This window comes from Pristiophorus japonicus, unplaced genomic scaffold (genome assembly GCF_044704955.1).
Source record: "Pristiophorus japonicus isolate sPriJap1 unplaced genomic scaffold, sPriJap1.hap1 HAP1_SCAFFOLD_1024, whole genome shotgun sequence".
NCBI lineage: Eukaryota > Metazoa > Chordata > Chondrichthyes > Pristiophoridae > Pristiophorus > Pristiophorus japonicus.
In genome coordinates, this window is record NW_027250675.1 from 113,607 (window position 1) to 126,655 (window position 13,049).

A 13,049-nucleotide genomic window follows, 5' to 3' on the forward strand; every position below is an offset into this window, starting at 1 on the left:
AGGGTGGGTATTACTACAGCCCTGTAGACCATGAGCTGGGGGTGAGATACCTACTGTACGTGGTCCATGTATCTGAGCTATACAGGAGGGTGGGTATTACTCCAGTCCTGTAGACCATGAGCTGGGTGCTGGGGGTGAGATACCTACTGTACATGGTCCATGTATCTGAGCTATACAGGAGGGTGGGTATTACTACAGCCCTGTAGACCATGAGCTGGGTGCTGGGGGTGAGATACCTACTGTACATGGTCCATGTATCTGAGCTATACAGGAGGGTGGGTATTACTACAGCCCTGTAGACCATGAGCTGGGTGCTGGGGGTGAGATACCTACTGTACATGGTCCATGTATCTGAGCTATACAGGAGGGTGGGTATTACTACAGCCCTGTAGACCATGAGCTGGGTGCTGGGGGTGAGATACCTACTGTACATGGTCCATGTATCTGAGCTATACAGGAGGGTGGGTATTACTACAGCCCTGTAGACCATGAGCTGGGTGCTGGGGGTGAGATACCTACTGTACATGGTCCATGTATCTGAGCTATACAGGAGGGTGGGAATTACTACAGCCCTGTAGACCATGAGCTGGGGGTGAGATGTCTACTGTACGTAGTCCATGTCTCTGAGCTATACAGGAGGGTGGGTATGACTACAGCCCTGTAGACCATGAGCTGGGGGTGAGATACCTACTGTACATGGTCCATGTATCTGAGCTATACAGGAGGGCGGGAATTACTACAGCGCTGTAGACTATGATCTGGGTGCTGGGGGTGAGATACCTACTGTACATGGTCCATGTATCTGAGCTATACAGGAGGATGGGTATTACTACAGCGCTGTAGACTATGAGCTGGGTGCTGGGGGTGAGATACTACTGTACATGGTCCATGTATCTGAGCTATACAGGAGGTGGGAATTACTACAGCCCTGTAGACCATGAGCTGGGGGTGAGATACCTACTGTACATGGTCCATGTATCTGAGCTATACAGGAGGGCGGGTATTACTACAGCCCTGTAGACCATGAGCTGGGTGCTGGGGGTGAGATACCTACTGTACATGGTCCATGTATCTGAGCTATACAGGAGGGTGGGTATTACTACAGCCCTGTAGACCATGGGCTGGCTGGCAGTTTTGAGGGCCTGGTCTTCAAACACTCTTTTCCTCAGGCTACACTGGCGCACTGGAGATGGTGTTGGATCTCGTCGCCAATGTCTGCTCTTGTGGCTTGTGTGGGGCATAAACACCTACATTGAACAGTTGGGCTGTTCCTGTGCTGTAAATTAACAGAGGGTTCTGAGAGCATGGGGAGAGTTTATATTCCATTCGGGGACCGTTTCTTGTCAACGAGAACCTTCTGGAACCCAATGCGGACCATCCACCGGCCATCAAACATTTCTGGGACATCTCAGGGCCACATCTCGGAACAACGAGAGGTGCTAGGAGCCTTTGAGATCCATCCATTGTCAACAAGGCTTTGGGCCCTAAAAGTGGACCTTCCCTGGCCAGCCAGAATGTTCTGGAAACCTGAGGGGCATAGGAGGGCCATCCATTGTCAACAAGAAGGACCATGTTTGGAGGACCAGAGGGTTCTGAGAAGGCAGGAAGCTTCCTGCATAGTTTTCATTGGTTCCCAGTCAGTGCAAGTCATCGGCAACCCTTGTAACCTCTGCCCTTCAACCTCTAGGTCAGGTTACGGTGTCGGAAGGGCATTCCAGCCTCAATGCGCGCCCGATGTTGGCCAATGCTTTGTGGGGGCATGGCCAAAATGGCGCAGAACAAAAGCAAGTTTAAGGTAAGTGGACATTCCCCAGGGCAGGTACAGGGGGTTAGATACAGAGTAAAGCTCCCTCTACACTGTCCCATCAAACACTCCCAGGGCAGGTACAGGGGGTTAGACACAGAGATAATCTCCCGCCACACTGTCCCATCAAACTCTCCCAGGGCAGGTACAGGGGGTTAGATACAGAGTAAAGCTCCCTCTACACTGTCCCATCAAACACTCCCAGGGCAGGTACAGCACGGGTTAGATACAGAGTAAAGCTCCCTCGACACTGTCCCATCAAACACTCCCAGGGCAGGTACAGCACGGGTTAGATACAGAGTAAAGCTCCCTCTACACTGTCCCATCAAACACTCCCAGGGCAAGTACAGGGGGTTAGATACAGAGTAAAGCTTCCTCTACACTGTCCCATCAAACACTCCCAGGGCAGGTACAGCACGGGTTAGATACAGAGTAAAGCTCCCTCTACACTGTCCCATCAAACACTCCCAGGGCAGGTACAGGGGGTTAGATACAGAGTAAAGCTCCCTCTACACTGTCCAATCAAACACTCCCAGGGCAGGTACAGGGGGTTAGATACAGAGTAAAGCTCCCTCTACACTGTCCCATCAAACACTCCCAGGGCAGGTACAGCACGGGTTAGATACAGAGTAAAGCTCCCTCTACACTGTCCCATCAAACACTCCCAGGGCAGGTACAGGGGGTTAGAAACAGAGTAAAGCTCCCTCTACACTGTCCCATCAAACATTCCCAGGGCAGGTATAGCACGGGGTTAGATACAGAGTAAAGCTCCCTCTACACTGTCCCATCAAACACTCCCAGGGCAGGTACAGGGGGTTAGATACAGAGTAAAGCTTCCTCTGCACTGTCCCATCAAACACTCCCAGGGCAGGTACAGGGGGTTAGATACAGAGTAAAGCTCCCTCTGCACTGTCCCATCAAATATTCCCAGGGCAGGTACAGGGGGTGAGATACAGAGTAAAGCTCCCTTGACACTGTTGCATCTAACCACCTCCAGCCCCTACACCCTCCCTATCTCTGTAACCTCCTCCAGTCCCTACACCCCTCCCTATCTCTGTAACCACCTCCAGTCCCTACACCCCTCCCTATCTCTGTAACCACCTCCAGTCCCTACACCACTCCCTATCTCTGTAACCTCCTCCAGCCCCTACACCCCTCCCTATCTCTGTAACCTCTTCCAGCCCCTACAACCCTCCCTATCTCTGTAACCCCCTCCAGCCCCTACACCCCTCCCTATCTCTGTAACCTCCTCCAGTCCCTACACCCCTCCCTATCTCTGTAACCTCCTCCAGCCCCTACAACCCTCCCTATCTCTGTAAACCCCCTCCAGCCCCTATACCCCTCCCTATCTCTGTAACCTCCTCCAGCCCCTACACCCCTCCCTATCTCTGTAACCCCCTCCAGCCCCTACACCCCTCCCTATCTCTGTAACCTCCTCCAGCCCCTACACCCTCCCTATCTCTGTAACCTCCTCCAGCCCCTACAACCCTCCCTATCTCTGTAAACCCCCTCCAGCCCCTACACCCCTCCCTATCTCTGTAACCTCCTCCAGCCCCTACACCCCTCCCTATCTCTGTAACCCCCTCCAGCCCCTACACCCCTCCCTATCTCTAAACTCCTCCAGCCCTTACAACCCTCCGAGTTCTCTGTGCTCCACCAATTGTACCCTCTTGCGTGCCTTCAACTGCCAAGGGCCCCGAGTTCTGGAACTCCCTCCCTCAACCTCAACGCCTCTCTCTCCCTCTCTCCTCTTTTAAGACGCTCCTTAAAACCTCCCGTTGTGACCCAGCTTTTGGTCAGCTGCCCGAATATCTCCTTGTGAGGCTCGGAGTCCGATCACTCTCTGATTGATGCTGCTTTGATGTGCATTGTGACGTTTCACTGCGTTAAATGTGTTGTATCGAGTACAGGAGCAAGGAGGTCTTACTGCAGTTACACAGGGCCCCTGGTGAGACCACACCTGGAGTACTGTGAGCAGTTCTGGTCTCCTTACCTAAGGAAGGATACACTCGCCACAGAAGGGAGTGCAGCGAAGGTTCACCAGACTGATTCCCGGGAGGGCAGGACTGGGATACGAGGAGAAATTGGGTGGACAGGGCCTGTATTCACTGGAGTTTAGAAGAATGGGAGGGGCTCTGATTGAAAGGTAGAAAATTCTGACGGGGTTTAGACAGACTGGATGCGGGGGGAGGGTGTTTTCCCCCGGGGGCTGGGAAGTCTAGAACAAGGGCTCGCACAGTCTCGGGATACGGGGGGAGGGGGGGGAAATTTAGGAGCGAGATGAGGAGAAATGTCTTCACTCCGAGGGAGGTGAACCTGTGGAATTCTCTCCCACAGGAGGCTGTGGGGGGCCAAGTCAGTGAATATATTTAAGAGGGAGACAGAGAGATTTCGAGACACAAAAGGCATCAAGGGGTCTGGGGAGAAAGTGGGAATATGGTGTTGGGTTAGAGGGTCAGCCGTGAATGGTGCGGACTCGAGGGGCCCAATGGCCGGCTCCTGCTCCTGTTGTCCATGTTTCTGTGAAGGGGAGTTTTTCTTGTTGGTGTGACTGATCCTTGCTCAGCCTTGTGTTTGTGTTACAGGAACTGGATCGGGCCCCAGGAGACAGACAATGGTTAGATACCATCGAGAAGGACCTGCACAGGCAGTTCCCGTTCCACGAGATGTTTGTGTCACGGGAAGGACACGGGTAACGATCACCGGGGGCCGGAGCCTTCCTTACCAAGAGGGTCGACGCGATTTCTCACAGGTCCATTCTCGGACAATCCTGTGGTCCGAGCCTCCACACGCAGCAGGAGAGGACCTCGCAATGATCCAATGGAAACAGGCTCGAGGGGCTGAATGGGCCTCCTCCTGTTCCTGTGTAACACACTCGAGGGACTGAATGGGCCTCCTCCTGTTCCTGTGTAACAGACTCGAGGGGCTGAATGGGCCTCCTCCTGTTCCTGTGTAACAGGCTCGAGGGGCTGAATGATCCTCCTCCTGTTCCTGTGTAACAGACTCGAGGGGCTGAATGGGCCTCCTCCTGTTCCTGTGTAACAGGCTCGAGGGGCTGAATGATCCTCCTCCTGTTCCTGTGTAACAGACTCGAGGTGCTGAATGGGCCTCCTCCTGTTCCTGTATAACAGACTCGAGGTGCTGAATGGGCCTCCTCCTGTTCCTGTGTAACACACTCGAGGGACTGAATGGGCCTCCTCCTGTTCCTGTATAACAGGCTCGAGGGGCTGAATGAGACTCCTCCTGTTCCTGTGTAACAGGCTCGAGGGACTGAATGGGCCTCCTCCTGTTCCTGTGTAACACACTCGAGGGGCTGAATGGGCCTGCTCCTGTTCCTGTGTCACAGGCTCGAGGGACTGAATGGGCCTCCTCCTGTTCCTGTGTAACAGGCTCGAGGGGCTGAATGGGCCTCCTCCTGTTCCTGTGTAACAGGCTCGAGGGGCTGAATGGGCCTCCTGTTCCTGTGTAACACACTCGAGGGGCTGAATGGGCCTGCTCCTGTTCCTGTGTAACAGGCTCGAGGGGCTGAATGGGCCTCCTCCTGTTCCTGTGTAACAGGCTCGAGGGGCTGAATGGGCCTCCTCCTGTTCCTGTGTAACAAGCTCGAGGGGCTGAATGGGCCTGCTCCTGTTCCTGTGTCACAGGCTCGAGGGACTGAATGGGCCTCTTGTTCCTGTGTAACAGGCTCGAGGGGCTGAATGGGCCTCCTCCTGTTCCTGTGTAACAGGCTCGAGGGGCTGAATGAGCCTCCTCCTGTTCCTGTGTAACAAGCTCGAGGGGCTGAATGGGCCTCCTCCTGTTCCTGTGTAACAGGGCTCGAGGGGCTGAATGGGCCTCCTCCTGTTCCTGTGTAACAGGCTCGAGGGGCTGAATGGGCCTACTCCTGTTCCCTGTGTAACAGGCTCGAGGGGCTGAATGGGCCTCTTCCTGTTCCTGTGTAACAGGCTCGAGGGGCTGAATGGGCCTCCTCCTGTTCCTGTGTAACACACTCGAGGGGCTGAATGGGCCTCCTCCTGTTCCTGTGTAACAGGCTCGAGGGGCTGAATGGGCCTCCTCCTGTTCCTGTGTAACAGGCTCGAGGGACTGAATGGGCCTCCTCCTGTTCCTGTGTAACACACTCGAGGGGCTGAATGGGCCTCCTCCTGTTCCTGTGTAACAGGCTCGAGGGGCTGAATGGGCCTCCTCCTGTTCCTGTGTAACAGGCTCGAGGGACTGAATGGGCCTCCTCCTGTTCCTGTGTAACACACTCGAGGGGCTGAATGGGCCTCCTCCTGTTCCTGTGTAACAGGCTCGAGGGGCTGAATGGGCCTCCTCCTGTTCCTGTGTAACAGGCTCGAGGGACTGAATGGGCCTCCTCCTGTTCCTGTGTAACACACTCGAGGGGCTGAATGGGCCTCCTCCTGTTCCTGTGTAACAGGCTCGAGGGACTAAATGGGCCTCCTCCTGTTCCTGTGTAACAGGCTCGAGGGACTGAATGGGCCCCCTCCTGTTCCTGTGTAACAGGCTCGAGGGACTGAATGGGCCTCCTCCTGTTCCTGTGTAACAGGCTCGAGGGGCTGAATGGGCCTCCTGTTCCTGTGTAACAGGCTCGAGGAGCTGAATGGGCCTCCTCCTGTCCCTGTGTAACACACTCGAGGGGCTGAATGGGCCTCCTCCTGTTCCTGTGTAACAGACTCGAGGGGCTGAATGGGCCTCCTCCTGTTCCTGTGTAACACGCTCGAGGGGCTGAATGGGCCTCCTCCTGTTCCTGTGTAACACACTCGAGGGGCTGAATGGGTCTCCTCCTGTTCCTGTGTAACAGGCTCGAGGGACTGAATGGGCCTCCTCCTGTTCCTGTGTAACAGGCTCGAGGGACTGAATGGGCCCCCTCCTGTTCCTGTGTAACAGACTCGAGGGGCTGAATGGGCCTCCTCCTGTTCCTGTGTAACACGCTCGAGGGGCTGAATGGGCCTCCTCCTGTTCCTGTGTAACACACTCGAGGGGCTGAATGGGTCTCCTCCTGTTCCTGTGTAACAGGCTCGAGGGACTGAATGGGCCTCCTCCTGTTGCTGTGTAACAGGCTCGAGGGACTGAATGGGCCTCCTCCTGTTCCTGTGTAACAGGCTCGAGGGGCTGAATGGGCCTCCTCCTGTTCCTGTGTAACAGGCTCGAGGGGCTGAATGGGCCTCCTCCTGTTCCTGTGTAACAGGCTCGAGGGGCTGAATGGGCCTCCTGTTCCTGTGTAACAGGCTCGAGGGGCTGAATGGGCCTCAGTCTTGTTCCGACGCGTCCTAAATTTCTGTCTTCCTCTCTTCATTTTGCAGTCAGCAGGATCTGTATCGTATCCTGAAAGCGTACACGGTGTACAAGCCCGAGGAGGGATATTGCCAAGCACAGGGGCCGTTAGCTGCCGTTCTCTTGATGCAGATGCCAGCAGAGGTAAGAAGGCACATCTTACCCGTCCGAGCCACGAGGCTTTCTTCCGTGGAAAGCGCAACTCTCAATTATACAGCGCCTTTCATGTCGTCAAGCGTCCCACGGGCGATGGAGTATAAAAGCAGGGAAGTCTTGCTCCAGTTACACAGGGTATTGGTGAGGCCACACCTGGAGTACTGCGTGCACAGTTTTGCTCTCCGTATTTACGAAAGGATATACTTTGCTTTGGAGGCAGTTCTGAGAAGGTTCACTCGGTTGATTCCGGGGATGAGGGGGTTGACTTATGAGGAAAGGTTGAGGAGGTTAACATAGAAACACAGACAATAGGTGCAGGAGTAGGCCATTGGGCCCTTCGAGCCTGCACCACCATTCAATAAGATCATGGCTGATCATTCCCTCAGTTCCCCTTTCCTGCTTTCTCTCCATACCCCTTGATCCCTTTAGCCGTAAGGGCCACATCTAACTCCCTCTGGAATATATCCAATGAACTGGCCCCAACAACTCTCTGTGGCAGGGAATTCCACAGGTTCACCACTCTCTGGGTGAAGAAGTTTCTCCTCATCTCGGTCCTAAATGGCTTACCCCTTATCCTTAGACTGTGACCCCTGGTTCTGGACTTCACCAATATCGGGAACATTCTTCCTGCATCTAACCTGTCCAATCCCGTCAGAATTTTATATATTTCAATAAGATCCCCTCTCATTCTTCTAAACTCCAGTGAATATAAGCCTAGTTGATCCAGTCTCTCCTCATATGTCAGTCCTGCCATCCCGGGAATCAGTCTGGTGAACCTTCGCTGCACTCCCTCAATAGCAAGAATGTCCTTCCTCAGGTTAGGAGACCAAAACTGTACACAATACTCCAGGTGTGGCCTCACCAAGGCCCTGTACAACTGTAGCAACACCTCCCTGCCCCTGTACTCAAATCCCCTCGCTATGAAGGCCAACATACCATTTGCTTTCTTCACCGCCTGCTGTACCTGCATGCTAACCTTCAATGACTGATGTACCATGACACCCAGGTCTCGTTGCACCTCCCCTTTTCCTAATCTGTCACCATTCAGATAATATTCTGCCTTCCTGTTTTTGCCCCCAAAGTGGACAACCTCACATTTATCCACATTATACTGCATCTGCCATGCATTTGCCCACTCACCTAACCTGTCCAAGTCACCCTGCAGCCTCATAGCATCCTCCTCACAGCTCACACCGCCACCCAGCTTAGTGTCATCTGTAAACTTGGAGATATTACACTCAATTCCCTCATCCAAATCATTAATGTATATAGTAAAGAGCTGGTGTCCCAGCACTGAGCCCTGCGGCACTCCACTAGTCACTGCCTGCCATTCTGAAAAGGACCCGTTTACCCTGACTCTCTGCTTCCTGTCTGCCAACCAATTCTCTCTCCATGTCAGTACATTACCCCCAATACCATGTCAGTACATTACCCCCAATACCATGTGCTTTAATTTTACACCAATCTCTTGTGTGGGACCTTGTCAAAAGCCTTTCTGAAAGTCCAAATACATCACATCCACTGGTTCTCCCTTGTCCACTCTGCTAGTTACATCCTCAAAAACTTCCAGAAGATTTGTCAAGCATGATTTCCCTTTCATAAATCCATGCTGACTTGGATCGATCCTGTCAATGCTTTCCAAATGTGCTGCTATTCCATCTTTAATAATTGATTCCAACATTTTCCCCACTACTGTTGTCAGACTAACCGGTCTATAATTACCCGTTTTCTCTCTCCCTCCCTGTTTAAACAGTGGTGTTACATTAGCTACCCTCCAGTCCATAGGAACTGATCCAGAGTCGAGAGACTGTTGGAAAATGACCACCAATGCATCCACTATTTCTAGGGCCACTTCCTTAAGTACTCTGGGATGCAGACTATCAGGCCCCGGGGATTTATCGGCCTTCAATTTCCTGACTAATAAGGATATCCTTCAGTTCCTCCTTCTCACTAGACCCTCGGTCCCCTAGTATTTCCGGAAGGTTATTTGTGTCTTCCTTCGTGAAGACAGAACCAAAGTATTTGTTTAACTGGTCCGCCATTTCTTTGTTCCCCATTATAAATTCACCTGATTCTGACTGCAAGGGACCTACGTTTGTCTTCACTAATCTTTTTCTCTTCACATATCTAGAGAAGCTTTTGCAGTCAGTTTTTATGTTCCCGGCAAGTTTCCTCTCATACTCTATTTTCCACCTCCTAATTAAACCCTTTGTCCTCCTCTGCTGATATACTTGCATTGGAGGCAGTTCAGAGAAGGTTCACTCAGTTGATTCCGGGGATGAGGGGGTTTGACTTATGAGGAAAGGTTGAGGAGGTTGGGGCCTCTACTCATTGGAGTTCAGAAGAATGAGAGGTCATCTTATGGAAACGTATCAGATTATGAGGGGGGCTCGACAAGGTGGATGCAGAGAGGATGTTCCCACTGATGGGGGAGACTAGAACTAGGGGGCATGGTCTTAGAATAAGGGGCCGCCCATTTAAAACTGAGATGAGGAGGAATTCCTTCTCTCGGAGGGTTGTAAATCTGTGAAATTCACTGCCACAGAGAGCTGTGGGAGCCGGGACATTGAATATATTTAAGGTGGAGATAGACAGATATTTGAGCGATAAGGGAGTGAAGGGTTATGGGGAGCGGGCGGGGAAGTGGAGCTGAGTCCATGATCGGATCAGCCCATGGTCGTATTAAATGGCGGAGCAGGCTCGAGGGGCCGTGTGGCCTCCTCCTGCTCCTATTTCTTATGTTGTTATGTTCTTGGGTGAGGGATATGGGGGAGAAGGTGGGTAGGTGGGTTTGGGGGATATGGGGAGAGGAGGTTCTGAGCCTTGCTCCAGCTTGATGACCCCTCTTCCTTCCCTCTGCCTCTTGCAGGAAGCTTTCTGGTGCCTGGTGCAGATTTGCGAACTCTATGTCCCGGGGTACTACAGCCAAGGCTTGGTGAATATGACCGACTACTCCCACCCAGCTCTGAGCACTGTTCCCTCTCTCGTGGCTGCTCCCCCTCACACTATGATCGCTATTGCCTCTCTCTCACGCTGTTCCCCCTCACACGATGATCGCTATTGCCTCTCTCGGGGCTGCTCCCCCTCACACTATGATCGCTATTGCCCGTCTCTCTCACGCTGCTCCCCCTCACACAATCATCACTATTGCCTCTCTCGGGGCTGCTCCCCCTCACACTATGATCGCTATTGCCCCTCTCTCTCACGCTGTTCCCCCTCACACTATCATCACTATTGCCTCTCTCGGGGCTGCTCCCCCTCACACTATGATCGCTATTGCCCCTCTCTCTCACGCTGTTCCCCCTCACACTATGATCGCTATTGCCTCTCTCGGGGCTGCTCCCCCTCACACTATGATCGCTATTGCCCCTCTCTCTCACGCTGTTCCCCCTCACACTATGATCGCTATTGCCTCTCTCGGGGCTGCTCCCCCTCACACTATGATCGCTATTGCGCCTCTCTCACGCTGTTCCCCCTCACACTATGATCGCTATTGCCTCTTTCGGGGCTGCTCCCCCTCACACTATGATCGCTATTGCCCCTCTCTCTCACGCTGCTCCCCCTCACACTATCATCACTATTGCCTCGCTCTCTGGCTGTTCCCCCTCACACTGTGATCGCTATTGCCTCTCTCTCGGGCTGTTCCCCCTCACACTATGATCGCTATTGCCCCTCTCTCACGCCGCTCCCCCTCACACCTCTCATCGCTATTGCCTCTCTCTCACGCTGCTCCCCCTCACACTATGATCGCTATTGCCTCTCTCTCGAGCTGTTCCCCGCACACTATGATCGCTATTGCCTCTCTCTCACGCTGCTCCCCCTCACACTATCATCGCTATTGCCTCTCTCTCGAGCTGTTCCCCGCACACTATGATCGCTATTGCCCCTCTCTCTCACGCTGCTCCCCCTCACACTATGATCGCTATTGCCTCTCTCTCACGCTGCTCCCCCTCACACAATGATCGCTATTGCCTCTCTCTCGAGCTGTTCCCCGCACACTATGATCGCTATTGCCTCTCTCTCACGCTGCTCCCCCTCACACTATCATCGCTATTGCCTCTCTCTCGAGCTGCACCCCCTCACACTATGATCGCTATTGCCTCTCTCTCTCGAGCTGTTCCCCGCACACTGTGATCGCTATTGCCTCTCTCTCACGCTGCTCCCCCTCACACTATCATCGCTATTGCCTCTCTCTCGAGCTGCTCCCCCTCACACTATGATCACTATTGCCTCTCTCTCACGCTGTTCCCCCCTCACACTATGATCGCTATTGCCTCTCTCTCACGCTGCTCCCTCTCACACTATCATCGCTATTGCCTCTCTCTCGAGCTGTTCCCCGCACACTATGATCGCTATTGCCCCTCTCTCTCACGCTGCTCCCCCTCACACTATGATCGCTATTGCCTCTCTCTCACGCTGCTCCCCCTCACACTATGATCGCTATTGCCTCTCTCTCACGCTGCTCCCCCTCACACTATCATCGCTATTGCCTCTCTCTCGAGCTGCTCCCCCTCACACTATGATCGCTATTGCCTCTCTCTCGAGCTGTTCCCCGCACACTGTGATCGCTATTGCCTCTCTCTCACGCTGCTCCCCCTCACACTATCATCGCTATTGCCTCTCTCTCGAGCTGCTCCCCCTCACACTGTGATCGCTATTGCCTCTCTCTCACGCTGTTCCCCCCTCACACTATGATCGCTATTGCCTCTCTCTCACGCTGCTCCCCCTCACACTATCATCGCTATTGCCTCTCTCTCGAGCTGCTCCCCCTCACACTGTGATCACTATTGCCTCTCTCTCACGCTGTTCCCCCCTCACACTATGATCGCTATTGCCTCTCTCTCACGCTGCTCCCCCTCACACTATCATCGCTATTGCCTCTCTCTCGAGCTGCTCCCCCTCACACTATGATCGCTATTGCCTCTCTCTCACGCTGTTCCCCCCTCACACTATGATCGCTATTGCCTCTCTCTCACGCTGCTCCCCCTCACACTATCATCGCTATTGCCTCTCTCTCAGACTGTTCCCCCCTCACACTATGATCGCTATTGCCTCTCTCTCAGGCTGTTCCCCCCTCACACTATGATCGCTATTGCCTCTCTCTCGAGCTGTTCCCCGCACACTATGATCGCTATTGCCTCTCTCTCAGACTGTTCCCCCCTCACACTATGATCGCTATTGCCTCTCTCTCAGGCTGTTTCCCCCTCACACTATGATCGCTATTGCCTCTCTCTCGAGCTGTTCCCCGCACACTATGATCGCTATTGCCTCTCTCTCAGACTGTTCCCCCCTCACACTATGATCGCTATTGCCTCTCTCTCGAGCTGTTCCCCGCACACTATGATCGCTATTGCCTCTCTCTCAGACTGTTCCCCCCTCACACTATGATCGCTATTGCCTCTCTCTCAGACTGTTCCCCCCTCACACTATGATCGCTATTGCCTCTCTCTCAGACTGTTCCCCCCTCACACTATGATCGCTACTGCCTCTTTCTCACGCTGGTCTCCCTCACACTGTGATCACTGTTGCCTCTCCCTCGGGTGCTCTGCCTGATGATGTGGGTTTTGTGTCTGGGCAGGAGGCTGTGCAGCTCGATGGGCTGGTCCTGTTCGCCCTGCTCAGGAAGGTCAGTTCTGTGGCCTACAAACATCTGAAGAAGCATGAGGTCGATCCCCTGCTCTACATGACCGAATGGTTCATGTGCCTCTTCTCCCGCACCCTGCCCTGGGCCACCGTGCTGCGCGTGTGGGACATGTTCTTCAGCGAAGGTAAGAGCGGGGCAGCGAGGGAGGGGCAGCGGGAGAGTGGGAGGGAG

The 13,049-nt window shown here is 53.7% G+C and overlaps 1 protein-coding gene across 1 annotated transcript in view; it reads left to right on the forward strand.

Moving 5' to 3' along the window:
- Nucleotides 1–13,002, forward strand: part of LOC139241273 (TBC1 domain family member 10A-like) — a gene marked incomplete at its 3' end in the record, with an annotated part of 37,388 nt that extends 24,386 nt beyond the window's left edge. Inside the window, exons 4-8 of the mRNA XM_070869922.1 lie at nucleotides 1,688–1,795; nucleotides 4,390–4,496; nucleotides 7,108–7,222; nucleotides 10,104–10,169; nucleotides 12,813–13,002. Of these exons, the coding sequence (XP_070726023.1) occupies nucleotides 1,688–1,795; nucleotides 4,390–4,496; nucleotides 7,108–7,222; nucleotides 10,104–10,169; nucleotides 12,813–13,002 (586 nt within the window). The remainder of the gene's footprint in view (nucleotides 1–1,687; nucleotides 1,796–4,389; nucleotides 4,497–7,107; nucleotides 7,223–10,103; nucleotides 10,170–12,812) is intronic.
- Between the last annotated feature and the right edge of the window lie 47 nt (nucleotides 13,003–13,049).